The following is a 27203-nucleotide window of genomic DNA, read 5'->3' as shown; positions in this document are numbered from 1 at the left end:
TCTGTGCCTTAATGCCAGAAGAAAGAGGAGGAGGGGTTAGTGCTGCTCCTCAGCAAGGAAACAGGGTTAGAATTTGGTGTGTTCCTGCTCAGCAGGAGAGGAGTCACTGTTAGAGGGGGGAACAGTTTGCTCCAGTCCAGGGGGATCAGGGTGGGAATTTGCCAAGGTGAGACCAGGTATGGTTGAAAAATCAGAGTCCCATGGGATGCTGAACTAAAGTCAGACTTTTGTCTACATGTGCCCAGTAAGAGACAGCAAATCCTTGTATTCTGAAGTGCTTGAATAAATTTCTGACTTAAGGGTTCATCTACTTCCCACAGTTATAAAAGTATTTTTAATATTCCAGTCAGGGTTTAAGTCTGTAGTGTTGGCACACAGGAGTACTGCATCTCCTTTTTTACAAAACAAAAGAGTAACAAAAATAACTATTTAGTGAAATTAAGGGTATCTTTTGTGCTTTTTGAAAGATGTCAAATTTCAAAGATTTTTCTGTTAGTCCCTCCTGTTACAGGCAGCATACTAAATATTTTTAAAAAATTTGTTGCAAATAAACGTATTTTAAGAAAACTGTACTCATTAGTAGCAACACAGGCTGATGAAAGCTGCAAAGCCTTTTTTTCTTCAGCTTTGGTTTTGTCTCATTTGCAGTTTGAGTCTGTTAAAATAATGGAATAGATGAGGTTTTGCTTCCTGTGATCCTGCACTTTTGGATGTCAGACCTGGTAGGGAGTAGTTAAATAAGTGGAGCTCTAAGCTGGTTTTTATCCCGTTGCCTTCTTTTCCAAGTTTTCTTTATTTTTTTATGCTTTTAAGCAATTCTGTTTTACCTCTGGCTGCAAAGTTCTCTTCTGTGAACAGTCCAGGCTGCAACCATCGCCAACCCTCCTGCTCTCCGTTCCCAAATCCCAGCCTCGCTGCCCGTGGGAATTCGCGAGCACCTGAAGCAGTGGCAGGGGAGGGCTGGGTGCAGCCGCAGGGTTCACCCGGGATTGTCACCGTGTCCCCGGGATTGTCACCGCTCTTCCCGATCCCTCCGCCACGTGACCCTGATGTATTTTTCCAAGCTGTGAAGCCGCCTCTCTCCCCCAGTTTTCCCTCGCCTCTCCCGTTCCTATGGTAACGATGCTCTCTGTGTGCTCACAGCGAAGCGCTCAAGCTGGCAGCGGCTCACAAGTCCCAGCAGCTCGAGGCTCTGCAGGAGGAGAACGTGAAACTGGCCGAGGAGCTGGGCAGGAGCAGGGACGAGGTGTCGAGCCACCACAAGGTAGAGCGGCCGCAGCGGGCGGGTGGAGGCTCCGCCGGAGCTCCGGGGCTGCCCCGGGGAGCCTGTGCTGGAAAGGATGAGCGGTGCTGGGAACGTTTGGAAATAAATTTGGAAGCCACCTGCACGGGGAGGTTGGAAGTGCAGGCTGACAGAAGGTTACGTAACCCGGGAAGGATACTTGGGAAGGCTTGGGAATGAGCATAAATTAAACGTGCTTTAGCCAAGTGTATTAACAGAGAGTTGCTATTTCTGTCGGGAGTGATTTTGTTACACAACTGTGGAAATGTCCATCCAGCAGTACTAAGGAAATGTAGCTTTTTAATTCTTAATTCCTTCTCTCCTCACTGAAAACAAAGAGGATTTAGGATGTATTTCAGAATACTGTGTAAAACTACTTGGTTGGACTTGTGCTGTGCATGTGCCTGCTCAAACTTCACACTGTGCTGCAGCCAGGCACTGGGTTCCAGGGAACAGAACCCCTGCAAGGTGTTTTTCTGATGGTACTTTATTTTTTTTTTAAATTTTTTACTATTCTATCTGAACATGTTGTTGTAATCCTAAAATGGGCAAATTACTCAGCTTGTATCACTGGTACTTGCCAAAAGATAAAATAGATTTACAGCCCCTAATGTGAGTTTAGTTCTTGTGGAGCAGTTCCAGTGACAGGCACATTGTGAAGGAATCTTTGGAAGATCTCATCCAAAAGATCCAAAAGCAGGAATGTAGGAGACTGAGGTTTGTGTGTCCTGCCTTTCTGAGAGATCACCTGTGCAGGGAGGGGATCCTGTTCCCTGTGACAGGGCACAGACTCTTCCACCCTGCCACAGGTTTAATATTTTTAAAGCCAAGAGGCTGATTTTTCCCCAAAGGTCTTGTTTGAAGTCCTGAGGATGGGTGATGTCCCTGGCCAGTTTGTAAATCCTTTTAGCTGCTGGCAGGAGTAATGCTCAGGCTCCTTGATCCTCAAGAGCCTTTGGAGGTGATGAGCAGAGTCCCAGACGTGTGGGCTCAGCACTGACTCATTCCCCATCTGAGGAGCAGAGTGGGGAGAGCACATCCCAAACAGCCAGTGGGAGCTGCTCCCCTCTCCCACAGGGTTTCCTAAATTATTTCAGAGTCCTTGAGGCAACCTGTTATTTTCAGGGAGAGTTGTAACTTTAGAAGGATTTGGCAGCATTGGTCAAACCTTTCTGTGTTTTGTCACCCGGAAAGGCCCCAAGGGAAGGGACCCCACAGCCCCCGAGCCACGGGCTGGCCGCGGTCACTGCACTCGGTCTGTGGCCTCCCTTGTTTGCAGCTGACCTTGGGAAGGAATCCTGCTGTGTGCATCCTGCTGGCTGTGGATCTGTCAGCAGGGATCCCTCTCTCACTGCCAGGACAGACAGCTGTGGTGTGGGAAGCACAGGGATGAGTCCATCACCTCTAACTGGAATAGTGTCAGCTCGGCCGCTCCATAGCCTGTCCTGCCTGTGAGTAGATGGTTCCAAGAGCAAGGATCTGGAGGATCTGCTGGAGCTTGGATACACAGCCTGTTTGCCTTCTTCAGCCCTTTGTGTTGGACAGTGTCCCCTTCTGCAAGGAGAGTGTGATCTGAACCTTGGGAATGTGGGAATGCTGCCTGTTGCAGTTCCCAAATGTCGTATTTGATAATGGGGCTGTGAGATCTGGTGAACAGCTCGGCCTCCCAAAAGCCTGGGAGAGGCCTTTGGTGTCCCAACACCTCCCCTCTCTTGTCACACTGTGCTCAGCCACCAGTGGCCACAGGCTTTGGGCTCCCTGGGTTCAGGCTCTCTGTGGGAAGCAGGAAAAATGTCACCACGAAGAATCCTCCAGCAGATTTTGGAGGAGTGTCTGTGCTGGCAGTGAAGGGTCTCCCACAGCAGGATTGTCCAGGAGCTGCACATGGTGCTCCCAAAATTCTGGGCAGTGGGGAGGAAAGCAGAATGCAGCAGAGCTCAGGCTGCAGAGGGTCTGTGCAGGTACCTGTGAAATGCATCAGGAATGGGAAACACAGGATTGGGAATTTTGAGCTGTTGCTGTGGTAACCACATAAATTCTAACAAGTGTGTTGTCAATTGGGTTAGAGAATCTGTGGCTGCTTGTGACACACTTTGCAAAATTAATGAATCCCGTTTCATGAATGATTTATCTGAACATCTAAAGGTTAAAGTGTCTCATGCCAAAGATGCTGAGGGAGCTTTTCTGTATTGATCCATTAATAATTAGCTGATTGTAATTAGTTAAAGAGTCACATTCAGATAGATACTGAGCTCAGGGAACTTTCCTGGCTTCAAATTATTTGTTGTGGCATTTTGGGAGCCTCAGACCTGCTCAGGCATTTGAAGTTCATTGGAGAAGGTGTAGAAATACCCAGCAGCTCAACTGGCCCATCTTTTATTAACGGTGTGCAAGGTCTGCGTCGAGGGTGCTGAGTGTGACTGTAGAGAAATGGCTGTGCTGGCAGAGGGCAAGGAATCCAAAAACCAACTGGGAAGCGTGGTGGGCAGGAGATGGGTCCCTTCACTCTGGAGATCTGCCAGAGGAGAGAGGCCTGGAACCCAGGTGTCACAACCAGGGTCTGGAGAAGCAGCCGAAGCTGCAGCTCCCTGGGTGTAACATTTCTCAGACTTGTAATATTTGTCCCTTTTTGTCACCAGTCTGCACAGATGTCAGGTGCTCACACAGGCTGCCTCTGGGCAGGAAACAGGAGAGAAACTGGGAATCATGGGGGTGCTGCTGGTTGAACTGGGTTTTGACTGGGTTTGACCTGCAGGTAGAACTTGGCCATACCCCCCCAGTGCCTTGGCTGCTGTGCTGTCCCACAGTGCTCACCTGCCTTGAGAGACACATCTTGATTTGCTCTATGAATTATTTCTAGAAGCCTCTCTACACCCTTCTAGTATCTGATTTTTGTATCAATAAAGTTTTCTGATTAAGCCCAGTGAAACGATCCTGGTTAATGCCAAACCTGGAAGGTTTAACAGCACTGCAGCACAGGGAAGGAGAAGGTAACTTGTCAGGAAATGTGGAGGAGATGGCTGCTCTCAGTGAGCTGCATTTAGCTGAGAGCTGGGGGCTGGCAGACACCCTGCCTGCTCGAGGAAACTTGTTTAACACCTTCTGTGCCAAACCTCAGGATCTGCAAAGCGCTGTAAGAATTCCCTCTGTCAGGGACAGGAGCTGTTGTCAGGGCTCTGAGGTTGCCATTATAAATGTATGTGTTCCTGACCCGGTGGATGAACCCTGGAAGCTTGTGAAATCCCACTAGAGCCTGTGCTCAGGGAGTTCTGGTACAGACACTTCTCACAGCAGTAATTTCTGGCTTTGGCCATTGAATAAGAAGGAAGGAGAAGATGGTGAAAAGTAAATAATTTACCTGGAAAATAGTTGTTTTCTTAACCTTTTCAGAAGATCAGTTGTCCCAGTGTTTCTGTGTTGAGCCTTTGCAGTTTTTTTGCTTTGCATTTCCTAACCCAGTTTAGACCCAACAACAATAATTGCAGGTCAAGGCTTTGCAGGTTTTAAGGGCTTTAGAGTGGCCTCACTGAGTTACAGGTTCAGGATGTGATAACAAACATGAGACCAACAGCTTTGGGATCAATAATTTATCTCTGAATAACAGGACAGTAACAAATAGAGATCAGTGGTACAATGATCCAGCACAACAAACCCAGCAATTCCCTAGTGCTGGGCTAAAAGTAATGGCCAGGCACACAAAGGGTTCTTGGGGGGTGTGAGGAGGGTCTGGAAATATCCTTTAACGCTGGTCTCACACCTCTTCTGTGTGCACAGGACATGGAAATGCTCGTAAAGGAGCTCCAGGCCCTCACTAGCTGATGTTTTGGTCACTGAACAGTTTGTGTTTGGGTGCATGTGCTGTGCCAGTAGAAAATCTGCTGCTTTGAGGATCTGGGGGCTCTGCAGCCTCTCCCACGTTTATTTTATGATAATGATGCTCTGATATTTTATACTAAGGAAACAATCTGTAGTATTAACTGGAGTCTGTCTGTACTTGTGTTCTAGCTGGAAGAGGAGAGATCAGTACTCAATAACCAGTTATTAGAGATGAAAAAGAGGTAAGTTGTTCCTGCTGATGTGTGTTTAACCCCACAGAAATGGAACACAAAAACACTGCTAAGAGCTGTTTTTTCTGTTGTGTCATGGTTAAAAGTGCTGAGTTGTTGCACTCGTTGGATTAGAGATGGAACCATCCACGTTTGCTTTAGTTCCACACCTCCCACATTGTGGTAATTCTTATTTGCAGTGGCCAGTTTAATGTTTGGTTTTAGTCTGCTCTGGAATGTTGGATTGTCCCTCAGTCTGATAAAATGTGCATGCACAGATCTGACCCGGCGAGCTCTTGAAAAATAATGGACAGTTCAGTGATGCTGAGGAAGGTTATTAGAGGAGAGGGGAAGAGGAAAGAAAAGTTACTGAGCACTCGCTGCTTTCATGGCTTTGGGCTGTTGAGTTCCTTGTGGGTTACTGCAGCTCGTTCAGCACTGCTTTTAAATGCCAGGAGGTTTTGTCCTGGGTGACTGGGGCATCCCTTTGTAAACTGCTGCTCAGGGAAAGGTCCCAAGTCATAAATTTAAGTGTCTGCAGTGTGTGCATGGGAAGCTGATTGGCCCCTGTGCCTTGAGGGAAATGGGGCCTTTCCAAAAGCAGTTACATAAATCCTTAGAGAACAACACAGCTCCCCACGACACCTCGGCTGTTCCAGGAAAAACAAACCAACCCCTGCTAAATTTCCTGGATTTATAATGGTCACAACAAAGAACAGTGAGTGGCTTTTGGGTGTTTATGCACACACATCCTTGGCCACTCAGTATTATCACTGTTCCCTTCCTCATTCCCTGACACTCTGTTCTCTGGGAGGGGATTGTCCTATCTCCTGCTGTTCCAAAGGCCAGCAGGCACATGGGGTGTTTCCCAAGCCAGTGCTTCCCCAGGAAATGTCAGAGTTGGATCAGCTGAACCTCCAGCTTTAACCAGCCTCACGAGCTGCGTCACCAGCCTATCACTGAACATGTTTGAAAATGTGTTTTCAGTAGTGTAACTCCTGGAAGTCACTTGAGGAAAGGAAGGAAGGAGTGGGGACCAAGTCATTCAATACTTTCCAGCAGTTCTGTTTCACAGAGAACATTTTCAAAGACAAACTCTTTGTAAGTTCTACAGAGGAAGGTGTGTGGTGGCTCTGATCTTCCTTCTCCTGTTTTACTCTGGGTGAGCTGCCTGAAATAATTCAGACAATTATGAAATCAGTGAAGTGAATTTTATCATGACTTTATCTTCAGTGGGTTACACTGAGATGCCCCAGTTTGTGACTGACTTAATGACATTGCTCAGCAGTGTTGAATAAACTGCAGTAGAAGAGGAAAATGAGCAACAGGAACAGGGGAAAATGAGGAATAGGAGCAGCCTGGCTGAGAAAAACTGCAGGCATTGGGGCTCAGAACATGTCAACATGTGGCATCAGTGCTCTTGAAAAAAGTTTGGCTGAAGAAAGAGCTAATTAAGTAAAAATAATGAAAAAAGTCTCTAAATTCCCAAATTGCACAGAACTTGGTGAAGGGAAGATGATAATTTCCTCCTTTTGGCTTAAGAATTCGAACTGCTGAACAAGAGCCATCTTTGTGTTTCAGTCAGGTCAAATCTCTCGTGGTGAATTTCTCACCTCCCTTCCACCCCCAGGAATTCTCTCCCTCTGTTTTAGCATCCCCTTGTATGAAATAATCCAGCTGGGAGTGCTGGGAGTTTGTTGTGATGGATCGTGGGGGGTTCTGTGTGGCTCAGCTCATTGGGTTCAGTGTGGGTTGCTGTCTGACTGTCTTTGAGCTTCGCTGTTTCTCGATACTCATTTCATTCCTCTCTCTTCCCTTTCCTGCCCTTGCTTCCCTTGCTATATCTGTGTGTCTTTAATGGTAAGACTCAAGAAAGTCTATCCACGTTACAATAAATAATTTTATTTATTTTTTTTTTAGTAAAGTTGTTGTACATATTTTGGCTGCCTTTGTCCCTTGGTGTCTTGCTTTTGTTTTGTAAAACACTCAGCTCTATATATATATATATATATAATGAAAAAAAAAATCTATATATTTTTTATCAAAACAGAAAAGGCCATTGGTGCAAATATTGTTCTTCCTTACAGTATTTTGCATTTGTACTCCATGTTTCTAACATGTGGTTCTTGTTATCTTGCATTTTTAAAGCTTACCCAGTAGCACTTTAAGGTATTTGCTTCATTCTTAGAATTTCTTATTTTTGCAGTAAGGGAAGAATCTGGGTGATTTTTTTTTTTAATGTTAAATCAAAACAAACCCCTTTCTCCCACGACTTCCACTCACTGCTCAGAACCTGATTTAAGTTTCTCAAGAAAGTGAAGTTTTAAAATGTCATCTAAATGAAAAAGTCATTTTTATTGTTTTGATTTCCCCCCTGCTGGTAAGCAGATGTTTTGAACTTGAATTGGCAGGAAAAAAGTTTAAGTTCACTAAATATTTTTATTTTTTTTTTTCAAATAAAAGAAATAGTTTCCAAAAGATTTTCCTTGCAAGCTCCCCTAGTGCAGTTATTTCCTATTCAGCACCTGCTCTGTGTGTGACTCCCACTGCACACACGATGCTCCAAGCAGCCAAGACTCTGCCTGGAAGTGACCTGGAAGTGATCCACACTTAGGGACCAGCACCTTCCTTGGCTGTAGCTTCTCCAGTTCCAGCGTTTTTGGGTCCCCCACTGGAGAGATTGTCCAGGGAAAGAAAACCCAAAGCTCCAGCACAGGGATCTTCTTCCCCTCTTGTTTTCTCTCCTCTTTTCTTCTCTCCTTTCTCTCCCTTTGTGTTTTAGCGTTCGAGGCTCCTGTATTGAGTCTGTAAATATTTTATTTCTATCCTTACAACCTGTTTGCCTTTTTCAACCACCTCAGCGTTGTGGTGGTTGAAGCCGAGCCCGACAAACGGCGAATTAACCACATTTGTGCCAAAAGCATCTGTTTGGTCCTGATCTCTCCATGAAGATCTGACCAAGTGGAAACATTGGCTGAATCACAAGCTCTTGAGCATGGGCTGAGCCGCTGGGGTTTCCATCTGCCCTTCCCCAGCTGCGTGCACAGCACGGGGACGCTCGGGAGAAGTCTCGGGTGCAGCAGAGCTTGTGAGCAGCAACTTCCAGATGTGATTCCCACATGTCCTCAGGGTTTACTTCCCAGCAAATCCTGGATTTGCAGCTCTGCTCTGTCAGCAGCACCCCGTGCACTGGTGGCACATCCATTCCCACACCACCATGCGCCTTTGATCCACGCAGTAAAGCACTGGAAACCACGGGATAGGCGGGGCTGGGAATCCTGCAGGAGAACACGGAGGTGGCTGTGGAGCTTTGAGTGCTTTGCTGATTCAGGCTTGGCCAGGGGGTCTTTCCATGCCAGTGCCCTTTGGGGTTTTATTATCAAGACTGTAACTTGTATTTGAAGACAAGATCACACAGTCTGCAAGTTGTGTTTCCACTTCTGTTGATTCTCTCATTGTAAAAATACACCAAAACCAAATCAAATTTTGGTGCTCGTTTGATAGCTGCCTCAGCTTTTCTAAACCCCAGATTCTCCACTTGCTGCTTCCATTCCTGAGTACAATCTGAACAATGAAAGAATTGATTGATTGTGCTCTCATTGTTGAGTTGCCCGTTTATCTCAAGTGGGTGAGGTTTCCTGTGTCTCATGGTCTGGGTATCATGGCTCTCACTAACTGTAGATACCACAGAGATGGAAACTTTTCCATTTGTGCTCGATAGTTGTCTCCTGAGCATCATCCCACGTGGATGGGCTCTGCTCCTGATCCCTCAGCAGCACTGGGGAGTGTAGTGCAGTTTAGAATCCCTGCAGGAGCTCAGAGCCTATTGCAGCACTGCTGCCTGCACCGACTCTTCAAGAGGAAGAGCCAGTTCCTTCTGGAGAAAAGGAAACGGTTTGAAGTCACTTTTTTGTTGTTTTCTTTTTTAACCAAAATCATTCAGCTTGTAAGGAAATTTGCAGCAATGCTCCTGCCATCAGAGGACAGTTACTCAATGAAGGTGTCACAGCAGTGGTGCCTTAAGGCAGGAGCTGTAGGCAGAAGTTGTATCTCTGTTAGATCCATGGAAAATATTGGGAAAGCTGGACATATGTACATGGAAGGGAGTTGTGCCTGCTTTGGAGGGTTTCTTTTTAACTTTTCTCCCATGAAGTAAAACAAATCCCATGTGGTTTCTCTAGGTGCAGGAAATGATGATGTCACTGAAATTAGTGAGGACCAGCTGATATTTCCAGCCTCATCCATGCTTTGCATGACAGCTTGTACAATGAGCTTTGCATGCCTGTTTTGTTGCTTGTTAGTAATTTTCAAGAAGTAACAAAACTCTCAAGTTAGGTTTTGTGGAACATTGTGCAATATGTTTGTTTATCCTGTATCTCCCCAGTCTGTTAACTTGCTCCTTTAAATTCAAATGGATACGGTGCTATGCAGATTCTGGCATGTACTACCTAGGTAAAGTTTTTGCTTTGTTTCCATAGTTGTAACACCTGAAATGTTTGTGCATATACAAAACCTTAGTCAAGTAGTAAACTGTAATTTGTTTTTTAAGAACCACTTCTTAAGTAGTTTAATACTTGAAATTAAATGAAACTACTTTGGGCCGCTACAGTTACCCATTCAATAGATGACTTCTGGTTTTACTTGATTTTCTTTTAGAGAATCAACGTTAAAAAAAGAAATTGATGAAGAGAGAGCATCTCTACAGAAATCCATCAATGTTACTAGTGCCTTGATCACACAAAAAGATGAGGAACTGGAAAAACTCAGACATGAGGTAAATGAGGAATGGATGATTTCAATTTCACTTAAGTTGCAGCCAGAGGCTTTGTGCTGGCTCCTAAAGAGCTGGTTGATCATTTTTCTTTTGTGTGGCATAGTTAAAGCTTAGCATCAAATCTTCAGCTGCCTGTGCTGAGCCAGGTGATTCCTGGCACGGGGTTTTGGTGGTTGTTCAGCCCTTGCTTCAAGGGCCCTGGCCTCGGTGCTCTGGCTTGGTGCTGGAAGGTCCAAGTGTTGTCAAACAACTCTTCCAGATCACGGTGCTCCGCGGAGAAAACGCCTCTGCAAAAACCCTGCAGTCAGTGGTGAAGTCACTGGAGTCTGACAAACTGAAACTTGAGGAAAAGGTGAAGAACTTGGAGCAAAAACTCAAGGAAAACAATGAGCAGCCTTTAACTGTAATGAGCCCCTCAGGTAAAGCGAGAGCCACTCCAGTGTCGGTGCCCTCAGAGCCTGTGATGTGATTTCTGACTGAGCCATGGCCGGAGTCACATTGTACCTTGTTTGGTTTTTTCCTTTAAAGGTGACGCTGCTACTCTGCTTCAGGAGGAAATTGCAAGAGAGAAGCAGGTATTGGATGTGCACATGAGCATGCTAAGCCAGCAGTGGGGCTGTAGGAGAGGGCAATATTCCAAAGACAGTCCCGGGTTTTGTCAGTCAGGTTTTTAATGGGCAGATTTATCTTGTAGCCCCTCATGAAGGGAAATGTCAGTGACAGTAAATATTAAGAATCAAGTGATGAGTGATACTGGAGAAACAGTTCAGATCATGGGAATGTGAGGGAATAAGCAGGAAATTAGGGTGGCAAGTTGTGCCCTGCAGTCTGTCAGACTGCAGCCAGCAGAGCACTCACTGCTCCTTGACCTTTCCAAAGGTTTCTTAGATGTGCATGAGGAAAAGCTGTGACCCACCTGAAGCTGGTGCTTGCCATCCTGGAGAAAGGGGCTCCCTGAGCTCCTGGGGACCTCTGAGCACTGCAGAACTGGACTCAGAACAAGGGCTGGCAGCAGTGGAGAAGGAAGGTGCTCAGCTGGCACAGGAAGATGTGATTCAGAGTAGGACAGTCATAGTGACCTTGTGAAGTGCTGCTTCACAGGGGCCTGTGCCAACAAATGCCTAGAAAATATGGTTAGAAGAGAGTCACCTTCTGCTCATGATAAAAGCCTTTGTTAAATCACTAATGTCAGTCACAGTGATTTAAAAATGTCCTTCCCTGTTGTGCAGCCATCAGAACTGTCATGAATATACACTAACCACCAATCTTTTTCTGGTTTTCTGCTTCCCTGAATTCACCTGCTGATGGCAACCCTTCCTTCCACCAGGGCGAGGTTGGTTCCCCTTCTTTCCTCCTGTTTGTTTGCCAAGTGTTCCTTGGTTACATCCAGCAGTGCTGAACCCTGGGGCTGGGGGAGGTGCCAAACCCCTGCCCCTCTGACTGTCCTTGTCCTTGGCTCTCCTAGATCGACTTCCTGAATTCAGTGATAGTGGATCTACAAAGGAGGAATGAAGAATTAAACTTGAAAATACAAAGAATGTGCGAAGCAGCCCTCAATGGCAATGAAGAGGAGATAAATAACTATGACAGGTACAAATCCTAAAGGAAGCCTTGGCTCTTGTTTTGGGAGCTGTTGGTAGAGTGGGTTGGGAGCTGCACGATGCACCAGCAGCCTGATCTCAGCTGTCAGGAGGGACAGACAGAGCTTTCCCTGGAGCTCAGTGGTTGAATCCAGCCTTCTCTTTACACTGTGGTGTAACTGGGAGTGCATACGGTGCTCTGCAGTTATCAGTCCCAAACACTGGTGTATCGTGACGTGTGTTGTATGACTTGGTGAATCTGGCCCTTTGCAAGTGCAGAAGAGTCTTTGCTCCCAAGAGGCTGTAGCTGTGTTGGGATGGGAGGAACCAATCCAGAGAAACAGAACTAAAACCTATTTGCTGTGCCATGACTTCAGCTCTCTTAAGGGAAAAGAAAAACTACTTCACGTGTGTTTCTTTAAATGTCTCTGTGCAAATATTTGCACAAACAGCAGTTTGTTCAGTAAATATTAGAGTGTAGGGGATTGTGGGGGCACTGCAGGGTGGTGGAGAAGGGTTTGTATCCTATTTTTGGTTGAGCTCTGTGGCGTTTCCTGGGTGTCAGTAACCCCGAGCTCACCGCAGGGCCGTGGGCCTTGCTGCTGTGTGACAGAGGCATTGACTCGTGCCGGTGCTGCTCTTGCAGTGAGGAGGAGAGCCAGTCCAAGAAGAAGCCGCGTCTCTTCTGCGACATCTGCGGCTGCTTCGACCTGCACGACACCGAGGACTGCCCGACACAGGCGCAGGCGCTGGAGGAGCCGCCGCACTCGGCGCACCACGGCAGCCGGCGCGAGGAGCGGCCCTACTGCGACACGTGCGAGGTGTTCGGCCACTGGACGGCCGACTGCAACGACGACGAGACCTTCTGATGCTGGGACAGCCCCACGGACTCTGCACCACCAGCAGCCGCCTGTGCTGAATGTCAGGACAAGGGGCCCCTCGCTCCCCTGCCCGCCCGCTCCAGAATCCCTACAGGCATAAATATTTTGCTCTTCCACTAATAAATACCCCCCCTCCCCCATCCCTTTTTAACAAACTTCAGTGAAAGATAAATAAATGATTTAACAAGTGACTTTATGCTGTTTCTTCCCAGGTTCTGGGTTTGTCCAGCCCTTAATAGGAAATGCCTCTGTGCTGTTGGATCTATTGGTGGGAAAACATGTATAGGAGTGAAGCACTAGAGTTATATTAAAGCTTATTTAAATACCTTAAAAATATGCTGTTAATTTTCATATTTGCACTAAACCATTTTAAGGCTGAATTTGTACATTTAGATTTTTAAGCTTTTTTTTTTGACACTGGACTGAGTTGAGAAATATTTCATCTTTATTTTTATTTACTCCTTTGATTGCGATGTCGCTCGGTGCCGTGAGCTCTGGGTTGTGGTTTGGTGTGAAACGTGGAAATGTGGCAGGTAAGGAACTGCTGGGGGTTTTTGGAAACCTGTATGCTGTGCACACCTGAGACAGTTTGTGGGCCATCCCTGTTTTGCATTCTTTCAGCTTCTCTATAGTGAGTGTGGTGTGTGTGTGTGTATATATGCATATATATAATAAAGTTATATTTTGGAAAAAAAAAATGTATTTTCTGCATTTCCATTCAGAGTGTCAGGGGTTCCATGTGGGGACAGAGGTGCACAGGGGCTGCACTGGAAGTCACAGGATCCATCAGCTGGGAAGAGACCTCTGAGATCACCAAGTCTTATGGCTAAACACCACCTTGTCAACATGACCTGTGCCACGTCCAGACCTTATTTAAATCAGGGACAGCAACTCCACCGCCTCCCTGGGCAATATTTAACCACCCTTACAGTGAAAATTCCTCCTGGTATCCAGCCTGAACCTCCCCTGGCCCAGCCTTCTGGTGCTGTCCCTGTTCCCTGGCAGCAGAGCCCGATCCCCAGCTGTCCTCTCCTGTCAGGGAGCTGTGCAGAGCCACAAGGGCCCCCTGAGCCTCCTTTTCTCCAGGCTGAGCCCCTTTCCCAGCTCCCTCAGCCTCTCCTGGTGCTCCAGCCCCTTCCCCAGCTCCGTTCCCTTCCCTGGACACGCTCCTCAATGTTCTCCCTGAATGGAGGGCCCAGAAGTGGACACAGGGCTCCAGGTGTGGCCCCAGCAGTGCCCAGCGCAGGGGGGAAGCAGTTCCTTGGTGCAGCCCGATGCCTGTGACCACACATGACAGACACACACCCATGACAGGCCCACTGACAGACACACAGACACACAGGGCCGTTCCCCGGCGCTCTGTGCGGCTGCGCGGCCCCGCCCCCCGGTCCCGCCCCGCGGTCACGCGCTCGGCCATGGCGGCGCACCTGAGCTCGGGCCGGGTGAACCTGACGGCGCTGCGCGAGGCGGGGCGGCGCGAGCTCCGCGAGTTCCTGGACAAGTGCGCGGGCTCCAAGGTGGGCACGGCGGGGCCGGGGGGACAGCGGGGACGGGCGGGCTCCAGCCGTGCTGCGGCCGGTCTGACCCCGCCGTCCCTTCCCGCAGGCCATCGTGTGGGACGAGTACCTGACCGGTCCCTTCGGGCTCATCGCGCAGTACTCGCTGCTCAAGGTAAGCGCCGCGGGTGCCGGGGGCAGGCGGCCGGGCCCCGGCGCTCCCGCCCTCGGCTGACGGCCGGGCCTCCACGCAGGAGCATGAGGTGGAGAAGATGTTCACGCTCAAGCCGGGCCGGCTGCCCCCGGCCGACGTCAAGAACATCATCTTCTTCGTCAGGCCCAAGCTGGAGCTGATGGACATCATCACGGACAACGTGCTGAGGTACCGCGGGCGGGGCGGCCGTGAGGAGGGGACGGGTGTGGCCCGAATCACCGTGCGGTTCACACCTGTGCGGGGGCCGAGGAGCGATGTGCAGACACCAAACTGCAGCACGGCCACTCTGCGACTTGAGCGGGGTGCGAGGCACCCTGGGCAGGGGGGCTTCACCTCGGCTGCGATGCAGAGGGTGCGTTCCTCCCTGCGAGGATGTACGCTCCTTCTGATTAGCTGGAAGGAGTCATGCTTGGATTGCTGTGCCTTGTGGGAACTGCAGGACAGCCACGTCCCCCTGCCCTGGTGTCAGAGCTGTGGCTGCACAAGGCTGGACACCGACACTCAAAGTCCAGGAGCTGGCAATAAGCCAGTGCAGCGTTCCTGTTTTGTGTGGATCCAGTGCCCCCTGCCCGTGGGCTGTGCCGATCCCATGTGCAGTGAGTGACCGTGTGCTGTGCTCCTGCTGCGACTTTTCCAGGGAAGACAGAGGCCGCTCTCCACAGAGGGATTTCCACATCCTGTTCGTGCCACGCCGCAGCCTCCTCTGCGAGCAGTGGCTGAAGGAGCAGGGCGTGCTGGGCTCCTTCATCCACCGTGAGCAGTACAGCCTGGACCTGATCCCCTTCGACGGAGACCTGCTCTCCATGGAGTCCGAGAGCGCCTTCAAGGTGCGCTCTCATCTCGTCCTGGAGGGAAAGCGCGATGTGGTTTTGTGCTGGGTGTTGGTGCTGGTGCAACAGCTCTCAGAGGGTTTGTGAGTGACCTGTACAGCAAGGAAAGGCTTTGCAGAGCAAACCTGGCTTGATCCTGAAGCCTGAACTTCCCTGTGTGTTTTCACACTAAATGCTGAAGGTACAGTCACTACACTGAGCTGCTGGTGTCACTGTCACAAGTGGAGCGTTCCTGAGGTTTAAAGCGCTCAGTTGTCACAAGGAGTCACAGCCAGGGAGTGTGTGATGGTTCTCACTGCACTGAGCATTGACAGCTGTCACATCCCAGCTGTGTGTCCTGTGTTCCCAGAGTGCTGCATCCAAGGACAGGACAATTTGGGAGTTTCTTGGCCTTCTCTGTCCTATGTGTGACCCAGAGGACGTGTCAGGGCTTGCACCTGTAATGAGGTGTTGGGTGCTCAGGCTGGCGTAATTAACAGGAGAGTCCTTCCAGTCATTTTTTATTCCATCAAACTGGATTTGTGTCTGGAGTTCAAAAATATTAGTGTCTGGTTATCAAAACAATGATTTGATGCAGTGACAGCACAGATAGTAAGGTCCATATATGCCAACAGCCGTAGTTTGTCCCCAGCCTTTGTCTCCTCTGAACTGTTCCCATGGACCCTGCTGTGCAGTGCAGGCAGCTGTATTGGATTGACACCTTCCATCAGAACCCCTCTTGTTCTTTAGGAATGTTACCTGGAGAGCGACCAGACGAGTCTGTACCATGCAGCAAAGGGGCTGATGACGCTGCAGGCTCTCTACGGAACCATCCCACAGATTTTCGGGAAGGGCGACTGTGCTCGGGTGAGGCTGAACAAATGCATCTTGTTCTATGGAGCTGCCTTAAGGAGTGTTTGGTTAAATGCACTTCTAGGTTATTTTAATTCAGCCATAACACACACACACATCCTTTTTGCTTCTCTCTGATCAGCCTGTGGTTTAATTGGTATTTTTGTGGTGAGGGAGCAGCTTGAGGTGCAAGCAGTGCTTTGGCCATTGCTGTCTTGCTGAGCTGCAGAGAGCAGCAGAGAAGGACTTTTGTTTTCTCAGTCTCATCCTGCCCCATCCATCAGGCAGTCTGTACCTCCTGCCATCCCCTTCCTTTACGAGTATGTGCCTGCAGGGCCCAGAGGTCACATCCATCTGCTGTGGCCTGCACCATAACCAGAGCAATGTGATTTCCTTGCAGCACGTGGCCAACATGATGATCAGGATGAAGCGTGAGTTCCCTGGGAGCCAGAATTCCATATTTCCCGTCTTCGATACCCTCCTGTTGCTGGACCGCAACGTGGACCTGCTGACCCCGCTGGCCACGCAGCTGACGTACGAGGGGCTGATAGATGAGATCTATGGGATTCAGAACAGTGAGTCCTGTGGGAAAGGGATGGGTCTCCTGTGTCCTGGGGCAGATTGCAGTGTGTTGGGTGGGTTTGTGCTTCACTAAATGTGGTGTGGGAGCAGCTCAGCTGAAATCAATGTGGGGTTTGTTCAGTCCCAAGCTGGAGCCCATCAGGATCCACTCTGGCTCTTTTTGGCTGGGAAGGAGAGCCAAGTACAGTCTGTGGTTACTGAAGGGGCAACTTTTGGCTGTTGGCTGGGTGCAGGCACAGTGACACAACAGGGAGTGTGTGAGTGGGAATGTTGTGTGTGCCTTCAGCATCCATCCTGCCTGGATCACACTGTCACATCTCCTGATCCTGCCACACTGAGGGGACAGGGACAATTTGTGAAATGCCATTTTCAGAATGATGTCATGCTTTTCAGGGGATAAGAAAACTCTAGAGAGGCATTTATGGGCTGTAATCCCTCCTGTTGGACTGGACTGGGCTGACTGCTGGGCTGCCTCCAAAGCTCTCTGAAAGCAGGGCAGCTGGCACTTGGGTTCTGGTGTTTGTGCAGGTCCTTGGCTGAGTGCAGGGAGACTCTCCTTAATTAACACACAGCCACTGAGTGGTTTGAGTGTCAATACTGCTTTGCTACTCAGAGCTGTTTCCACAGCCTCCTGATCTTAACTTCTGCTGATGAAGTTCCAGTCCTTACAAGGGTTATTTCTCTGCATTTGACAGCTTATGTGAAACTCCCTCCTGAGAAGTTTGCCCCGAAGAAGCAGGGTGAGGGTGGGAAAGATCTCCCCACAGAACCCAAGAAGCTCCAGCTGAACTCTGCGGAAGAGCTTTATGCCGAAATCCGAGACAAGAACTTCAATGCTGTGGGGTCAGTGCTGAGCAAGAAAGCCAAGATCATCTCAGCAGCCTTTGAGGTGAGGCCTGTGCCCAGCAGTGCATCAGATAATTCACAGTCTCTGTGCAGCAGGAGTGGGACTGGCAGCTCAAGCTGCTCCCACAAAATAATCCTCCATCCAGAGAAAAACCAGGAAGCTGTTCCTGTCTGTTCCCCTGCCCTGGGATGAGGTCAGCTCCACTCAGACTGTTCTGAGTAGGTGTTGGTCAAATCTCCTTCTAAGAAGCCTGTAGTAATGTGGATCCTCGTTTCTCCCCACACCTCTGTTCTGGGGCTTTCCCTCTGCTCAAAGCTTGCCTAACCCACCCTTGTGCTGTGTGAGCCCATAGATCCCATAACAGGAATTGTTCCCTTCAGACTGCAGGAGTCAGGTGCTGCTTCCATCTGCAAGAAGCCAAAGATGATTTTTAGTGTGCTGATCAATGCCACTTGGCTGCTCTTGTTATCTGTTCACTGAAAGGTCTTTTTCCCTTCAGGATGGCAGAGAAAAAGCTTTTAAGCAATAAAAAACCAGAAGGTACTTTCACAGAGTATTATGGCTGGCATCAAAAACAGCAGAAATGTACAAGAGGCAGTTGTCCTGCAGGAGGTTTGAACTGTAAATTCATGCTTGTGTGTCACCTCAGGCAAATCTGGAGTGGGGCATGTTTGTGGCTTTGTTGAAAACATCCTGTTGATAATTCATAAATTGAGATCCATTTTTTTTGACTTTGTTGGGACTCTCAAGAGAATTTGTTTCACTCCTTGATTTTATTTCATTGGGGGTGCTTTTTTAGCCTCTTAATCTCTGCCACATCTAAGACGAGGTAAGTGGTACCTTAACTGAAGTCCTGACTGCTCAGCCTCATCCCCCAGTGCAGGTCTGCTTCTGCACTATTAGTGCTCAAGGTGCTAAAGATGGATTGTTCATACTGCTTGTTAGAAAAAGAGAATTTTAAGAAATTGTCAGCAGTAATAGGTGATAATGAAACATCAGTGTATTGGCAGCAGAGGACTTCCTCAATCACAGGCTCCATCATGACTCTCCTGCCTGCACTTGCCCATTTAAATCCTTCACATATGAGTCAAATTATTACTATTTTTATTCCAACTTGCAGCAAGAGGCAGGTAGCCCAAATGCAGTGCAGACTGCTGGAGCTGAACTCTGCATGGTGCTTCAGCACATCCTCCCTCAAAACCTGGCCTGCTGTTGCCACCAAGCAGAGTGAATGGCAGACCATGCCAGCCCAATTCCTCTTTGTGTGAAAAAGGGAGTTGTCCCTGGTAGGGAAATTGAGGAGCTGGAGTCAGACAAATGTGGATAAAATTATTTACAACACTGGGATAATAAAAAACAACAGATCATGCTGTATTATGTGCTGTCTCTCCCCATGATCCAAATGCTGTTACAGATAATGCTCTGGCTTCAGTATAAACATCTAAAACCCTCTGTCTAAAAGGCTGCATAGCTCTAACTCCCTACAGGGAGTGCAGTAAAAGTTCTTCATGATAAAATGATCTGGTTGGTGTTCCTAATGTGAACAAGGCCTAACCCCAGTGATGGATTTCTTCAGGAAAGGCACCACGCCAAGACTGTTGGAGAGATTAAGCAGTTTGTGTCCCAGCTGCCTCACATGCAGGCAGCGAGGAGCTCGCTGGCGAACCACACTTCCATCGCAGAGCTCATCAAAGACATCACCAGTGAGTAGGAATAATTTAAATCCAGCAGGATGCCTGATAACTTGATGGACATCACTCAGCCTGGCAAAAACTGGCTTTGCTCCATCCAGTGCATCCCTGCTGAAATGTTAAATATAAAACATAAGCTGTCAGTTGCTGTTGTATTGATTTTCATTCTTTTCCCAAAGCATCTGAAGATTTCTTTGATAATTTAACAGTGGAGCAAGAGTTCATGTCTGGAATAGACACAGACAAGGTAAGTAAATAAAGGCAATTAGCCACTCTTACATCTTCAAAAGACTTTTTTTTTTTTCTTTATGTTTTTTTAAGAGAGGAAACATCTGATCTAGTTGGTGTCCAGTGAAATGGATCTCTGAGTTACCCATCACTGCCTGTGCACAGCTGTGGTGCTCGACCTGTTGTGGGGCACCCTGTGCTCTGAGGGATCAGTGGAACTTAGAAGATGGTTAATAAGAATTTTTCAGTGCATCAGGCAAAGTCTGGCTACTGAGTGAGGAGCTGAAATGCTCTGGGGAGAGCCTGGGTGGAACCAGTGCTGGGTCATTGTTTTACACATGGTCCTGAGCTACGTGGGGAGCAGCTGCTCTTTCTTTCTTGCTGTTTTGGAGATGTAGCAAACCAGATCTTTCTATCCAGGTCTGATGGGCACTTTAACAATTCTTTAAATAACTGCTTATGTATTTTATTTGATAGGTTAACAATTACATTGAAGACTGCATAGCTCAGAAACATCCATTAATCAAGATCTTGCGTCTCGTTTGCTTGCAATCCGTGTGCAATAGTGGACTGAAGCAGAAGGTTCTGGACCATTACAAAAGAGAGATTCTCCAGGTTTGGCTCTAACATTTACAGGAATTAATTCCTGAGAAAATCCACATCAGATCTTCAGCTCTATACTTCAACTTCTACATTCCAGACAGACACATCTTACACCTGAATATTGTGTACAGAGGGAGCACTGGGTTTCTGTTTGGGCTGATACTTGGGAGGTGCTTGTGTGCATTACAACATGTTGATACAGAAGTTTATATCACTTTTTACTATTATGATTTAAACACTCTAAATTGGATATACTCTACAGAGATCGTAACTAAAAAACTTTTTTTAAACAAACATCTTTGCTTTTTTTTCTGTTTTGAACACTGTTCATGGGTTATTGCCATGGTATTAAAGGTCATTTCTTCATATTGCAGACTTATGGCTATGAACATATATTGACCTTAAACAACTTGGAAAAGGCTGGACTCCTGAAACCCCAGACAGGTGGCAGGAATAACTACCCAACGATCAGGAAAACGCTGCGCCTGTGGATGGATGATGTTAACGAGCAGGTAAACGGGCATCTCAGCAGCAACCATTACCTCTAACTACAGAATCACGTGCAGCAGGAAAACCTCATTTTTTATTTAATGCTATTGATTTCTTTGAGGCTGTTTTGCAGCATGAAGCAGCTCTGAGCTGCTGCTCCCTCCCTCTCTCTGTGTCCCCCAGAACCCCAATGACATCTCATACGTGTACAGCGGCTACGCCCCACTGAGCGTGCGCCTGGCCCAGCTGCTGGCCCGGCCAGGCTGGCGCAGCATTGAGGAGGTTTTGAAGATGCTGCCAGGGCCCCATTTCGAGGAGAGGCAGCAGCTCCCTACAGGCCTGCAGAAAAAGCGTAAGTTTGGCTTTGTTTTCCTGTGGTTTACAGGGAAATGCATCTCTCTGAGCAGGGAATGAGGCAAATTGATACCAGGGCAGGCAGAGTCCAGGTCTCTGTCTCATCCCTCTGTCCCACAGCAGTGTTAGATTGACCTAACCCTCCTTTGACAAATGGTTTAACTTCTCATCAGAGTACTAAAATAAACCCTAAACTTACACTGTGATTTTAATAAGTAATGTTAAGTGAAAGAGGGTTAGCATCACTCTAAAGCAGAAGCACATCCTGTAGCAACTCCAGAGCTGGGACCAGACTGGATTTCTGTGTCCCAGCCACTAATTCAGGTAATTTGAGTCTGAGTGACAGTTGATGCAGGGGAGCTGTAAAAATCAAACCAAGCCAACCTGGACCTTTTGTGTGAACCCACAGGTCAGCACGGTGAGAACAGAGTGACCCTGGTGTTCTTCCTGGGGGGGGTGACGTATGCGGAAATCGCCGCGCTGAGATTTCTGTCCCAGATGGAGGATGGAGGCACAGAGTACATCATTGCCACTACAAAACTCATCAATGGGACAACCTGGATCAAATCCTTGATGGAGAAACTGGAGCCTGCTCCATTCTAGGCTGTGTGGTGAGATACAGTAAATGTGAGAGGCCCTGTGTAACACAGGCACGTCAGCTGCTGGTCCTGGCACGGCTGCTCCATTGGAGAAACACAGCACTGAAGGAAATTCCTGGGACCAGCTCATGAGCAGTTACTCTCATCCCTTCTGCACTTGTGTTCTAGTTGTCTGTGGAACTTCCAAGTAGACAAGCAGGGTTGGAAGGCACTAATGATAAACAGTGGGAAAGAGAGAGATCCCTGCTCATGGTCTGACCTGGCAGCTGAGCACTGGGGCAGTGGGAATGGGCCCTGCTCCTTCTCTTTGGCAAATTGCTGCTTTTTTTCTTTCAGTTGAGCTTTGCTAGGAGATGTGATTTCTGCCTTTTAACCTCCTAAGGTGCTGAGGAGGCAGGATGCTCTCTATTCCTGACTTCATACCAGTATTCCCAGACTGTCTGTGTCTGTCTGGTGCCTGATACATTCCATGGATGCATTGGATGTGTCAGTCAGAGATCTGTACACAGCTATACCTGTGATCCTTGAGCCTTGTACTTCACTTGTGCCCTGAAGGGATCACTGTGAGATACCTTCTTTGTCCTAGGTACTTCAACCAGACTCTGGAAAGCTCCTCCAGAGTATGAATGACATCAGTGTGTCCTGAGTTTATGGCTGAAGACACACAAACACTCCCTGTGTAGGGGCCAAAAATAGCAAGAGCAGGGACCCAGTAAACAGTGGGTTTAAAACAGACACTTTTCTCACCCCCCTGGTCAGGTTATAAACTGTGGTACTTGCTGTCACAAGCTGGTGTAGAGCTCAGACTTATAAAATGGAATTTTCCATGGGCTTGGTGGCTGGGCCCTTGGTGTGCAAGAGGCAGCTCCTGGCTCGAGGCTGGGAAGGCAGAGCAGAGTCCTTGGTGGTGCCTGTGCTGCTGCTGGGCACTGTCCTTGCAGCCACTGGGGGCTCTTGCACACTCCAGTTCACTCTTGACAGCTAAAAAGAAAGCCCACTCCTCACCTTAAATCACTCCCTTAGCAAACATTTCTGCCTTAGTTATCATGTATAATATGTCCCAATAAATCCCTTAATTTTTCCAAGCTGTCACAGTTGTGACTGTGGGTTTTGGTCTGTTTTATTTTCTAAGAATGAGTTCTGCCAAGTCCTCCAGCTGACTTACTAGAATAAAATAAAGATGTATTTAATCTTTTTTTTTGGAAGTGTTTGTATTCTCTCTCTCTCTCTGGAATACAAAAATGAAATAAAACCCTGCACTGTGGTAGCTGTATCCTTGTCTTCCTGTCCCAGGACAACTGAATAACTGAATTACTTTAATTGAAACTATTTTTCTAACGCCCGGTGTTTTTTAATTAAGGCTCACACAATTTTTTTTACTGTTCTGCCGCCTAACATACTCCATTGGAAGTATTTGTGGAATTTCTAAACTTTTAAAGGAAAAATACAATTTCAGTCACTGGAGACTTTCTATTTCAGGTGGGGAGGTAACTTGTAGACAACAAAAAACATGCTGCAACTAAAGTGATGCAAGAAGAGCAAACATGGATTGTTTGCTCTGCAAGTTCCATTTAAAGAAGCTAATTTCAGAGTATTTAAAAAGAAAACTGAATTAGGTTTGGATCAAAAATTAGATGTTACTGTGCAGAGAAAAACAAGAAATTGACTCAGAGCAACAGACTGTCCTTGGGTTGGCCTTGAAGGTCTTTGTAGTATCACAATGTCCAGACTTTTTTCCCCCAAATCTTAACAGTTGAACTAATCCCAAGGAAATACTGACCAGGCTGGTTACTGCTGTGTAAAAGCTACACCACAGGTGAATAAAGATGGATATAGGAAAACACATAAAGGGTTCGCCTTTCCCCTGGCCAGCAATCAGTAACACTACAGGCTAAACTTTTTTTGATGACAGTTTACACCAGACACTTGGCAAACTCCGAATTCATCACCAGCATTGTGCCTGTTTTCTTGCAGCCTGCACCACATTGAGTAACCACTCCACCTAGACAAAGCCTCCTTCCTGGAACTATTCAACAACAAAATAAAATCCATCCTGACGCTGATCAATTCCCTGGAGGAGCAATTACTATTTAACAGGCTTCCTGACCAGCTGATGATGTTCTGCTTCTGTCCAAGGCCCTGCTGACCATGTGGGTAATAATTTGATAACAAGAGAACCTAATTAAATTAAGGGACCATTTTCTACATCATAATATCTTTGTAGGTAAGAGATTTGATTTGCAGTACATAATCTTCCTTCTCTGCTGTCTGTGTTACTACAAAAAAAAAGAAAATATTACCCAACCTCTGCCCCAAAAGACTTTTACTCTTCATACAACATTAACAGAAGCAGTTTTGCTAAGAATAAACAGAGCCTGGCTCCCTCCTCCCCTCACTGCAAAGGAGCTGCAAGCACTTGAGCTCCAAGAGGTCAGGATGACTCCTAGGGAGGGAGGGTAAGGGTGACACTACAGCAATGACTTGGGGACAGTGCAGGGATTATGCTGCCTTCAGCCCTCACTGACTTTTGGTAAAAGATCCTGGCTCAGCCTCCACAGCCCCAGCCTGGGGATGAGCCCCAGGTGTGTGTGAGCATCCTCCTCCCCAGGTGGCTCACAGAGCACAGAGCACTCAGGGAACAGAGCAAGAGGCACTGCAGCCTTTAAGACAACAGAACAAAACGTGTAAGATGACGTTTTGTTAGAGGCAAACCCCCACATCTCAACAAATGCATGTTTGGATCTGGTGACTCCAAGCCCTGGCACTGGAACTCTGGAAATGCTGTTGCCAAAAGCCCCCAGGAGAAGGGGAGTGTTTGGCTGCTCCGAGCTCCACGGCGCTGTCGGATCATAACCGGTGCTGACCACACCTAGAGCTCAGTCCTCGTGTGGGCTGCACACACACACTCTGCTCCTGCTCCCGGATCACGGCGGGATCAGCCTGCGGCACAACCCCCCTGGAAAAGGGACAGCTGCAGAACAAAACTAGGGAGAAACACCAACTTGCTGAAATAGAGCCCGTCATCTGCCTGGGTAAGCAGTTTATTTCTTTATCAGCATCTTTCTAGATAACCAGAAATCTCGCACAGCCTACGGACAGAAAACTGTAACGCTCTGAACAGCAGAGAAACCACAGCTGGTTTAAAAATGCTGTAACTCCTGTACTGTATACATGTGCCTGAGCTTGGAATGGAATGGCTGAACTTGTTAAACAACACCAAAATGTGAATTCCTTATCACAAGAGCTCCTTAAAAAACATTCTAAGTAGCAGGAGAGGAATTCAGTTTAGTTTAGCTGGCTTTGGGCTGTTCAGAAGTGAAATAATCCTTCTGGATTAGTTTTTATTCTTTTGGGTTAGTTTTTATCCTAAGTCTGATTTTAAACTCCTTTTTTGTGCTTGACCAAAACCATCAATACTGTTGATCAGGCACAGTTGCGATCAAAATTTAAAAGAACATGTAAATTGAAGAGATAATAGAATTTTTAAGTGGGTTTTCACAGCTTCATATCCAAGAAGCCAATGTCTTTAGGGGAAAAGTTGAGATTTAATTTAAACTAACAAATGAGCAATCACTCCCAAAGCAATGCGTACATATGACTATACAATACTGTTAGAAGATGAATTCTAAGGCATCTTATCCCATGCCTCCCATTTAACGGTTATTTTTAACGCAAGATATAAATATTTGCCTGTGCAAACTTGTATTTAAGCCTCAGTTTTCGTCATTCTTAAACAAAAGGCTCAGTTTGTGCCAGTACCTCCATTAGATGCAATTATAGAATTAAATATTAATGGTGGCTTCCTTGGAGGAATTGACCACTTTGATCAGAACATGCTCTTGGTAATGCACCATCAGTGGCTGCTCTGATCCTGACGCTTCCTGGATGCACAGCCACAGCCCCAGGGGAGAGATTCCAGGAGCCAGCTGGACTCTAACAGCCCCCCAGCCTCACCCCCACGGCCGTGCTCACTGCCTGTGTCTGTATTTCCATCTCCTTCCTTAGCAGTCCTGCTCTGGAGACTTTGATCAGATCCCAAACTCTCTTTCAACAACTCAGCAGGACTCTGAACAAGCCCACACCAGTCACTAACAACCTTCCAGGTGGCCATCAGCCCTCCTGACCACAGGATTTCCCCCCATGGCAGGGTGGTGTCCCTGCTGTGAAGACTCACCTCGTCCCTCTGCTTCCAGGCCGAAGAGGAGCCAGCCCCAGGGAGCCGGGAGAGCCATGCCGGACTCCTTCACCATCCACTTCCTCAAGGTGCTGCGGGAGCTGCTGGCCTTCGTGCTGTTCAGCTACACAGTGCTGCTCGGGGCGCTGCTGCTGGCCGGCTGGACCACCTATTTCCTGGTGCTAAAATGAGGGCTCTGCCCCTGCTCCTGCTCCCACGGGCTTTCCAGAGGCACCTGGCTCCATGGCACAGCTCCACACACGGGATGGAGGCCCCTTCCCCCTGCGCCAAACCTGCGAGAGTTTTCTGCTGTCGCTGCCTCATCACGGTCTTATTTTCCTATGTAAAAACAATAAAGGTTAAAAGAAAAGGTATCGTTGTGCATGCACTTTACAGATCCTTTGTGTCTCCTGGATGGTTGTTTCTGTTCTCTGAACTATTTAAAAGCCTCCCACCAGTTTTCTCCTGAGATTCCCACCCTGCCAAGCGCAGCACAGGGGACGGCAAGGATGCAGCACCACTCCAACATCTCTACAAACAAGTCCTGCCTTGTCCTGCTCTGCCTCATTAAGGGTGTGAAGGCAGACACACAGAAATTACTTGTAATTTGTTTTAGAAGTCCTGAAAAAAGACATTTCAAATCAGCACAAGTTTTCCCCCTCCCTACGGTTTTACAAGGTACAGAGTTGTTACCTGGAGCTCTCAGGTGTGCCAGGCTTTTGAACAAATGTTTAAAGCATAGAGTTAGATGAAGAATGTGTAATACAGCACTGCCTCAGTAAAGTAACCTGTGCTGGCTGAGTCTCTGAAATCAGGAGAGAAAATAGGAATTCCTGCTGTAACTAAGAAGAATAGATTTAATTGATGAAGGCCATTTTGTGTGGAATTGCATGGGAAACCTTTGCTGGAGAAGGTGGAGATTATCACTAGCATGGAACTACCCAAAATCAAAGCAGCATCGTGTAGTTTAGAACAATAAAGATTATTGGTGTCTCTGAGCTGGTGGTCACAATCTGTTCCTGCTGGAATTCCCTTTTACTCAATGGAGCTGTTTTCAACACAGATACAAAGTTGGGTTGTTTTAATTTCTTCCTTATCTTGGGGGTTCTGCCCAATGTCCTCATGGACCATAAGCTCTGCATTTCTTTTGTCCAAATCCTTCTTCCCAAGCTTTGTTCACCTTTCCCAGATCTGAGGTCACTGAAATACATCAAGCCCTAAACCTTAACAACACAATTCTACCACCAATTTGGTTTTCTAACACCTGGACATCACTCTAAGCTTGTTGGCTGCTCTATTTTTGTTCATCAGGCTTGAAAGCTACAAAATCAAACATCAAAGAACAGCCTTTCTTAAAAGAGAATTCTTACACATTCCGCATTTTGTTACAATTAGGCAAGATCGTTATCTTCTCCAATCTCCTTCTCATTCCTATCACCTGGGCAAACTGTTGCCTATTTCTGACCCTTGCGATGTTGGACATCCCGGCGAAACACAGAGGAGGTGTCTCCCAACAGCACTTGTGCTCCACAGGGCCGTGAGGGCGGAGGGGACGCGGGGACATCCCTGGGGACATTCCTGAGGACATTTCTCGGTCGCCCCCGCCTCAGCTTCCCGCCACTGCCCTCACGGCCCCACGCGCCGCTTCACGCGCTCTGCGCACGCGCCGCTCTTGGCCCCGCCCAAAACAACCGCACCCCCC

General features: G+C 47.6%; 3 protein-coding genes and 1 long non-coding RNA gene across 22 annotated transcripts in view; 3 read left to right on the top strand and 1 right to left on the bottom strand.

Moving 5' to 3' along the window:
- The window catches only part of CLIP1 (CAP-Gly domain containing linker protein 1), a 60897-nt gene extending 48143 nt beyond the window's left edge, over positions 1 to 12754 (top strand). For 14 of the 17 annotated variants that reach the window (XM_086855413.1, XM_086855406.1, XM_086855404.1 and 11 more), the window contains 7 exons: positions 1144 to 1264; positions 5288 to 5340; positions 9985 to 10102; positions 10362 to 10521; positions 10631 to 10686; positions 11568 to 11692; positions 12329 to 12754. In XM_086855413.1, the coding sequence (XP_086711539.1) occupies positions 1144 to 1264; positions 5288 to 5340; positions 9985 to 10102; positions 10362 to 10521; positions 10631 to 10686; positions 11568 to 11692; positions 12329 to 12551 (856 nt within the window). In that variant the 3' untranslated portion in view covers positions 12552 to 12754. Of the gene's footprint in view, positions 1 to 1143; positions 1265 to 5287; positions 5341 to 7193; positions 7285 to 7476; positions 7498 to 9984; positions 10103 to 10361; positions 10522 to 10630; positions 10863 to 11567; positions 11693 to 12328 lie in introns of those variants that run through there. The other 3 variants (XM_086855400.1, XM_023937307.2, XM_086855407.1) reach the window with 3 other exon arrangements.
- A 1123-nt stretch (positions 12755 to 13877) lies between these two features.
- Positions 13878 to 22600, top strand: VPS33A (VPS33A core subunit of CORVET and HOPS complexes). 2 transcript variants are annotated; one of them, XR_015277642.1, is made up of 13 exons: positions 13878 to 14080; positions 14169 to 14234; positions 14314 to 14441; positions 14911 to 15100; positions 15833 to 15949; positions 16335 to 16509; positions 17212 to 17405; positions 18940 to 19066; positions 19234 to 19301; positions 19760 to 19897; positions 20260 to 20397; positions 20496 to 20726; positions 21138 to 22600. XR_015277642.1 is itself a non-coding variant. In XM_086855422.1 (13 exons), exons 1-13 carry the CDS (start codon positions 13979 to 13981, stop codon positions 21329 to 21331), a joined length of 1806 nt encoding a protein of 601 aa, XP_086711548.1. In that variant the 5' UTR covers positions 13917 to 13978; the 3' UTR covers positions 21332 to 22600. The 2 variants fall into 2 exon arrangements, 1 of the variants encoding a protein (XP_086711548.1); XM_086855422.1 differs by having other exon boundaries at positions 13917 to 14080; positions 20558 to 20726.
- Positions 22601 to 24270: 1670 nt separating this feature from the next.
- Positions 24271 to 25875, top strand: LOC147649880 (uncharacterized). The gene is made up of 2 exons (XM_086855453.1): positions 24271 to 24359; positions 25521 to 25875. Exon 2 carries the CDS (start codon positions 25558 to 25560, stop codon positions 25690 to 25692), a length of 135 nt encoding a protein of 44 aa, XP_086711579.1. The 5' UTR covers positions 24271 to 24359; positions 25521 to 25557; the 3' UTR covers positions 25693 to 25875.
- On the bottom strand, positions 24666 to 27201 carry LOC147649879 (uncharacterized). 2 transcript variants are annotated; one of them, XR_015277644.1, is made up of 2 exons: positions 26940 to 27201; positions 24666 to 25840 (listed from the first exon to the last, which is right to left on the bottom strand). It is a non-coding gene; the product is annotated as an uncharacterized LOC147649879 (long non-coding RNA). The 2 variants fall into 2 exon arrangements; XR_015277645.1 differs by having other exon boundaries at positions 26195 to 27190.
- Between the last annotated feature and the right edge of the window lie 2 nt (positions 27202 to 27203).

The sequence above is a fragment of the Cyanistes caeruleus genome, chromosome 18, assembly GCF_971803275.1.
Source record: "Cyanistes caeruleus chromosome 18, bCyaCae1.hap1.1, whole genome shotgun sequence".
NCBI lineage: Eukaryota > Metazoa > Chordata > Aves > Passeriformes > Paridae > Cyanistes > Cyanistes caeruleus.
Note: the sequence above shows the minus strand (reverse complement) of the source record. Positions and strands in the feature narration are given on the sequence as shown.

Bases quoted from the DNA above. Each gene is read 5' to 3' on its own strand.
- VPS33A (XM_086855422.1), top strand. From the start codon at position 13,979: ATGGCGGCGCACCTGAGCTCGGGCCGGGTGAACCTGACGGCGCTGCGC. The intron at 16,510-17,211 runs GTGAGTCCTGTG...TGCATTTGACAG, and splicing joins GATCTATGGGATTCAGAACA to CTTATGTGAAACTCCCTCCT. The intron at 17,406-18,939 runs GTGAGGCCTGTG...GGATTTCTTCAG, and splicing joins TCATCTCAGCAGCCTTTGAG to GAAAGGCACCACGCCAAGAC.
- LOC147649880 (XM_086855453.1), top strand. From the start codon at position 25,558: ATGCCGGACTCCTTCACCATCCACTTCCTCAAGGTGCTGCGGGAGCTG.